Source organism: Benincasa hispida, chromosome 7, assembly GCF_009727055.1.
Source record: "Benincasa hispida cultivar B227 chromosome 7, ASM972705v1, whole genome shotgun sequence".
In the NCBI taxonomy this organism is placed as follows: domain Eukaryota; kingdom Viridiplantae; phylum Streptophyta; class Magnoliopsida; order Cucurbitales; family Cucurbitaceae; genus Benincasa; species Benincasa hispida.
Window position 1 is genome coordinate 16,675,467 of NC_052355.1, and position 7,506 is coordinate 16,682,972.

The 7,506-nt window shown below is 32.3% G+C and overlaps 1 protein-coding gene across 3 annotated transcripts; it reads left to right on the forward strand.

Annotated features, from left to right (window-relative positions):
* The first annotated feature begins 1,427 nt into the window (after window positions 1-1,427).
* Window positions 1,428-4,701, forward strand: LOC120081581 (protein TIFY 6B-like). Of its 3 annotated transcripts, XM_039036599.1 has the most exons (8): window positions 1,428-1,702; window positions 2,131-2,288; window positions 2,866-2,890; window positions 2,978-3,155; window positions 3,262-3,355; window positions 3,462-3,798; window positions 4,031-4,088; window positions 4,235-4,701. In XM_039036599.1, the coding sequence occupies exons 1-8, from the start codon at window positions 1,615-1,617 to the stop codon at window positions 4,353-4,355; spliced, it is 1,059 nt and encodes a 352-aa protein (XP_038892527.1). In that variant the 5' UTR covers window positions 1,428-1,614; the 3' UTR covers window positions 4,356-4,701. The 3 variants fall into 3 exon arrangements, with proteins under 3 accessions (XP_038892527.1, XP_038892526.1, XP_038892528.1); XM_039036598.1 differs by having other exon boundaries at window positions 1,429-1,702; window positions 2,866-3,155; XM_039036600.1 differs by lacking the exon at window positions 2,866-2,890 and having other exon boundaries at window positions 1,429-1,702; window positions 3,049-3,155.
* The last annotated feature ends 2,805 nt before the right edge of the window (window positions 4,702-7,506 follow it).

The following is a 7,506-nucleotide window of genomic DNA, read 5'->3' on the forward strand; positions in this document are numbered from 1 at the left end:
AAACACTTCTCTTGGAATGATCCATTAGGTCTAGAGATGTTCACGAGGCGTTGCGAGGACGGGGAAACCTTCCCCGTCTCCATCCCTGCCTCCTATTTCAATCTCCATCCTTGCAGGAAAAATTCATCCTTTATTTCTTTTATATAATTTATTTATTTTTAAGAACTTTTAAATTTATTCTCAATCAGATAAAATTTTATATATTAAATGAGTTGTTTCCAATACATTTTTTGTTCAAAGAAAATATTATAAAATTGTCTTATAAAAACAACAATATTTTATGTAATTAAAATATTTAATTTCACGGTTTTTAAAAATTAAAATTTAAATATTACAATATTTTAGTCTAGCATTCAATTTATATATTACCAGTTTAAATATAACAACATTCTTTATCTTAAAGATAAGAAAGTCTTAAATATTAAAATATTTTTAAAATGTATTAAAGGATGAAAAAATTGTGTTGAAAACTAGAAAATAACTAATTGAGTAAATAATAAAGAAATGAACAAACATATATATATGTAAAGTTATAAAATCATATTCACCGGGGATGTGAGTTTTATTATTATTATTATTATTATTATTATTATTATTATTATACTCATTGGGACGAGACTAGGCTAGAGATGGAGAATGTAATCTCCATCTTTGTCCCCATTTAGCCAATAGGGAGAATTCTTTTTGCTCCTTTTGCATTTCCATGCAATCGAGGATTTCCTACTCTCATTCAGAATAGGTCTCCATGGGACCTTGATCCGTAGGAGAATAGACATCTCTAATTGGTTCATTCCCTTATAACTAAATACTTAACCATATTTTTTTTTCTACCCATAACGTACAATTAAATTTATTCATAATTACTTCTCCATTTTTAATTTAAATACATTGACCGAATTCTTGAAACCAAGATAGACATCAAATAGTAAATACAAATCCAATTAGACAATAAAGTATAAAATTCACATAAAAGTAGTACAATTTTTTTTAATAGAACCTTAAAAGAAAAAAATCAATATAAATAGGCACACTAAAAAAAAGTAAAGAAGAAGACAAGAAAGCTAGTAGTATAGTATCCATCATATTCATATCAACAATTTCATCTTTTTTTTTTTTTTTTTTCCTTTCAAATTTATAATTAATAAATAATAATATTCACGAGGAAAACAAAATGAAAAAATCGACGAGTTGAAGGAAATAATCGTTAGGTGGCGAATACATCGGGTCATGAATAAGTGAACCACGTGCGGAAAGACACGTGGCAGGCTGTGAGAGAATGACAGCGAATGAAAGTGGTACCACCGCCGTAGTAATGCGTGAAGGGTTTTTAACAATTCGCACGTTGTGAGTTACCGGCTAAGCCAGTCAACGTTACCGGCTCTATAGGTAAACTTTTCCGATTAATTCATAAACATGCTTAAATTCCAATGACGGCCAAGATCCAAATACGCCTCTTCTTCTCTGCTTTATTTCGCTGCTGCTGCTGCTGCTGTTGCTGCTGTTCATTTCTTCTTTCCTTTTTTTTCTTGTTTGCCCTTCTCTTTGTTTCAAATTTTCTCAACTTGGGTTGTTTTTTGTCTGAATTTTGTGTTGCTGTCGGTTTTCTGGTCTCAAATGGAGATGGATTTTTTGGGTTTGAGCTCTAAGGAGCCATTGGCTATGGTTAAACAGGAGATTGACAACGATGGAGCACAAGATTCTGGTAATTTTTTCTTCTAATTCCATTTTTGTTTCTATGATTTTTCATTTCTTTCTTTAACTTATTGAAAATTTTTTGTGAGTTAGTTGCTTTTATGTTTTCTGTCTTGGAATCCTCTGTTTATGGCTGGTTGAATCTTGGTGTTTGGATTTTGTTTAATGAAGTTTTTGGTTGAAGATGGTTTTTTGGGAATCAGAGAGAATTCCCACTTCTTTTTTTCATTATTATGTGGTGGCTGACTGGTTGTTTATGATAGATTAGTTGAATTTTGTTGGATGACAAAATCCTCTCTTAATTTCAGTTTGGAATCTTTTTCTCCAATGAAATTGGGGGGTCTTCTATGTTTTCATGTTTAGTTGTTGTTAGTCAAGGTAATCTAGTATTATAGTCTGGTAATTTGATTGATCTTCATGGGGGCTTTTTTCTTTTAGGGTATACTAAAAGTTCTGGTGTTCCATGGTCCTCTAACAAGGCCTCTGCCCTTCCTCATATGATACCTTTCAAGATTTCTGCAGAGGACAAGAGTTCGAAGCTCGGTTCTGATCCGGTCGTTGCTACTTCGGATCAACGAAGAGCAGCAGAAATCCAGGTTTGATATGTGTTCTTCAGTTTTGTTTTTGATATATGAACTTGTTTTAAACTAGAGGTGTATCATCTTGCATATATACCTACTGAGAGTTAGAGCTGGATGTGCGAAATTGTTTCGAAGGTTGTTCAGTGTAGGAACCACAGCTAGATTTCGAAAACGGTTAGGAGGTGTTTCACTCATGGATTAGGTTTGTGTTAACCCGAGGCTGAGGTTAAGAAGTCAATCCTATATTTGGTGTGCGAGTCTTCTTGTCTCTGGCCATGTGTTTGTTAATCATATGGACTACATAATCCCAAGCTGAGAAGATCCACAAAATTCAGCATAGGTTACATATACCTGGAGTTCTATGACTTATTCCTTTGTATAGTCCTAAGATAGATTACACTAACTCAGATCTCTTGACTCCAAGTTTCATAAACCCAATTTTGTCGAGATCGTGTGTGAAAATATCTCATTATTATGTTTAAAGAGGATAAACAAATGTCTTTGCCTTTACTAAAACGAATGGCTTGCTTTTGTTTGGGCTGATATGGTTGTATCTCTTTCTCCGGTCGTATCTTCGACTCTTTCAATCTAGAAAACATTCAATCACGATAGGCAAGGTGGTCCTCATTTTTCCCTGGCAGCTTATCCTATGCAACCTGATTTGTATTCGATTCACCGTCCTCACGAAACAAAACTATTTTCAGTTCAAAATCAAGGTATATCTGTTTCCTTAGGCAATCTATCCTTGAAGAACCCTTTTGCTCTTCCTGGTCAGATGGCTGGTTCTATCCTCAAACAACCACTTGGAGGAGTCCCTGTTTCGAGTGCTCCGAATTCATTTTTCCCACCATTCGGTTCCATTGTTGGGATCACTGAGCCATGGTAACACTCTTCGACTTTTACCTTTCAATTTCTTTTCTCCACTATATTGAGCAGTTTATGGTAGAACTGAACGCATTTTGGACATCTTTTTGAATCATGTGTTCAGGAATAGCATGAAACCTACTGGTGGATCTCCAAACCAATTGACTATTTTTTACGGCGGTACCGTCAACGTCTACAATGACATTACCCCTGAAAAGGTACTTTATTACCCCCTACTTGCTTGGAAAAGAGAGAAAAAGAGGAAGAATGAACCTGAGTCATATAACTTTGCCTCTTTTGAAGTAACAGGGTACTCTTTTGCAGGCTCAGGCTATAATGTTCTTGGCTGGGGCTGGGGCTGCCATATCCAACATTGCACATCCAAAAGCTCAGGCTCATGGAATGGGTGCAAAAATGACTACGGCAAGTGAGGCTGCTCCTATAAACCAGCCGGTAAGTGCCTTGCCTTGCCCTGCTCTCTCTAGCCCCTTGTCTGTTTCTTCTCACACTGGCGCCCAGTCTGCAAGCGGGTCAAGCTGCACTGATGAGTTGAAAGGAGCTAAAACCAATGGAGTTCCCACAACTCCTATCAGCAAAATAGAGCCTCAAAGAAAAGTCAATCCGGTCGGACCTGTCACTGCTAGTGCTATGATGCCATCTGGTATGTCATACTCGTACAGGAGTGACCATATTTTATTCTTTTCATACTTCTGATGTATATCGTGCACATTGTTCTGCTATTCATTTGCGTACTTCGATGGTATCTGTTTTAGCCGACGATTCACAATTACTCAGGATATTCTATGATTTGGGAATAAGCATTCTTGATAGTATAATAGGTTGAAACTTTCTTGAGTTGCAGCTTATATTTTGTTTTATGTTTTCTTCTACAGCTGTTCCACAGGCTCGTAAAGCATCCTTAGCTCGGTTTTTAGAGAAGCGCAAGGAGAGGTAAGTCATTATACAATTTCGTGACCATAAAGAACATTATCAAAGAAAATATAGACCCAAATTCTTGTCCTATTATCTGATATCAAATCTGTAAAAACATTTTGAGCTTCGACATCTAATCGTACTGCACTTTTATGGACATATAGGGTTATGAGCTCTGCTCCATACAATCTTAGCAAGAAATATCCCGAGTGTGCTGCAACAGAATCAAACGGTGCAAATTTCTCGAGTCCTATCACGGGCAACAGCGCTAATGTGGCAAGCTAAGAGCAACAATTACATATGATGCAGAACTTAGAGAATGATGAATTTTATATGATGTTTTGTAAGTTAAAAGAAAAGAAGATGTAAGCTACTGATTCTTATGATGGTCTATTATTATCTGAACAAACCTCCAAGGTCTTTGGTTTCAAAAGTTCCACGTCTTAAAATAATATTCCCCTATACATAGTTGTCCTAGAGTTGTCAATTAATGTTCAAACTTTGTTGGATCAATTGCTTCCAACACTCTTTATGTAGCCTTAATGTATACATTAGTATTTCTTGTAACTATTTCATTTCTCTCTTCGGTTTGATATCCATTGTATGATTGACTTTGATATTATCATTGATAGATACATTTTATCCTCTTAACCAGATCAACAATACCGTTGTCATACTATATCTGTAATCCAATATACCTTTCATTTTGTGCATAGAAGCCTACTTGGTATACTGTTCGGAACATTACGCGTTTTGCACATCCCTCTCGGTCTTATATTACATACTTATCTATTGATATAGATTTTCTTGGTAGGTATTGATGCTGAAAAGATAAGATTGGTTGAAGAACATGGAGTAGTGTGGTGTTGGTTTGGTGGTCAATTTTTCATGCTGTTAATCAACTAGATTTTGAAATGCAAGTTGCAGGTGAAAACTTCAGCTAAAAGAAAGCTAGTTTTTAATTCTTAGTTTTTTTTTATTGTAAGCTTTTGACTCTGATGGGGGAATCTCTTGATATAAAAATATCTGATCAATTTGTTGATGTTACCTCTTTTTCATTAGGTACACTCATGTATGACTTAAAATGAAAGCACATTTTCCCCACTAAGGTAACAACAAAAGGGGTTAATGTCAAGCCTTTTGTGTTGGTTCATCAAAGAAGCAGACAAGGAGTTAGCTTTGATCCCCTTAAAGTAAATGAAGAAAAACAAATGTTCCATTTTTTGGCGTAGAAAGTTTGTCCAATAGGGTCTGTGATATTTAAAAATAGAAAAATTTTAAAAATTATTTACACAAAATAATAAAACTTTAATTCACTAATAGATGCTGATGGAAATATTAGTATTTATTATTATTATTATTTTTTTTTTTTGCTATTTCTGTAAATAATTCAACATTTTTTTTATCTGTAAAAAATTTTCATGAAAAAAATGTATTTTTATTTGTTGGTTAAATTATAGATTTAGTTATTTATTGTTCTCGAATTTTAGACAGCTAAATAATGTTTTGTTTTAGTTTATAGCTTTAACATCACAAAATGCTGATGCGGTGTATTTTCTAGTGAGTTTGGTGCTTGTTGATGGTGTTTATAGGTTAAACATAATTTAAGGATGTTGTTGGTTTATTTTTTTATTTTTTCCTGCTATTTGAATTTGATTTCATTTTTTGCTCTTCGTTTCAATAAATTATGCTTGCATCTTTACAATTTGATTTGTTTGGTTTTCACCTTTTATTCTTAACTAAATTTCAAATTATATATATATATATATACACGTTATGACTCCATTTGAAAACCATTTGATTTTTTGTTTTTATTCTTTAAAAATTAAGCCTATAAAAATTACTTCCACCTCCCGATATCGATTTCTTTATTAGTTATCTACTATTTTACATAGAGATGATTCTTTCTTAATACCTTAAGGTCTATAGGTGGTTAACATGGTCGTTTAACGAATAGTTATAGCCCATGATCAAAGTATATCACCGGTTGTCTAAGTATAGGTGGGATAGCTCATTGTGGAGGGTGCAGAATGTGGTAGGGGCATTGGTGAGTTTTAACCAATAGTTTAAAAACCCAAGCCAAATTTTGAAAACTAAAAATAAGTAGCTTTTAAAAACTTGTTTTTGTTTTTGGAATTTGGCTAAGAATTTAACCATCATATTTAGTAAAGATATAAATCATGATAAAAAAATTGGAGGAAATAGGTTTAATTTTCAAAAACCAAAAACAAAAAACGAAATAGTTACTCAGCGAGACCTAAATTTTTAAAAGTTGGTTTTGTACTTTGAAAACTTTTTCAAAATAGCAAAACAAACACATTGGCAAAAGAATCATTTATTGGTATAGTTTTTCTTCGCTCTCATAAATAAATGTGAATTCTTAACTCAATTTCAAACACTAGTTTCTAAAACCATATATATACACACATTAAAGTCCCGTTTGATAAACTTTTTCGTTTTTTATTTTTAATTTTTGAAAATTAAGCTTATTTTCTTCCAGCTTTTTTAATGATGAGTTATATCTTTCTTAATTACAGTGGTTGAATTCTTAGCCAATTTCTAAAATAAAAAAATAAGTTTTTAAAAACTATTTTTATTGGTTTTCAAAATTTGGCTTGGTTTTTTAAACTATTGGTAAAAAGTAGATAACAAAGGAATAAATTTAGAGGTGGAGTAGTGCCAATATACTTAATTTTCAAAAACTAAAAATAAAAATCAAATGGTTATCAAATGGACGTAAATTTTTTCAATTTGGCTTATACTTAGAAAACTTCTTCAAAATAGCATAAAAAACATTGGTAAAAGAAACATTTATCACCTTAGCTTTCAAAAGATGAAACTAAAAAATCTGTTAATGAAATATGTCAAAGCAAACATAGTTTAACAAACACAATATTATGTATTAATAATTAAGAGAGGTTTGAATCCCCAAAGACCTTTTGAAAAAAATAGACAATATACAAAAAGATTAATTTATTATTTGGTAATATGAAGATTAATTTTAGAACTTATCCAAAATCATAACTTTGTTTTGTTTTTTGTTCATTTGGTGAAAAAGGACTTAGAGTTAAGCTTCAATGTAATCATGTCAAGAATGTATATCTCAATGTGTCAAGTTTTTATTGAGTTTCTTTATGAAAGGATAACCTTTTATCAAACAAGAGAGTTATTTTGTAGAAAGATTTATAACAAAGATGAAACTTATAGAAGAATTTGGAGAGATTAAGACTCTAAATGAAGATGGCCAATGAGCTATAGAGACCATTTATGTCCTAAAATTTAATAATTTTTAATGTATTGATTTGAATGTTGATAAAATGATCTCTTTTTTTAAGAGAATAATTAATAGGTGCATTTTGTCTCTACTAGCTTCATTAGTAAATTATTTAATCTAAGGGTATATATAATCTTTTTTTTATTTGAACAATAATTGTGG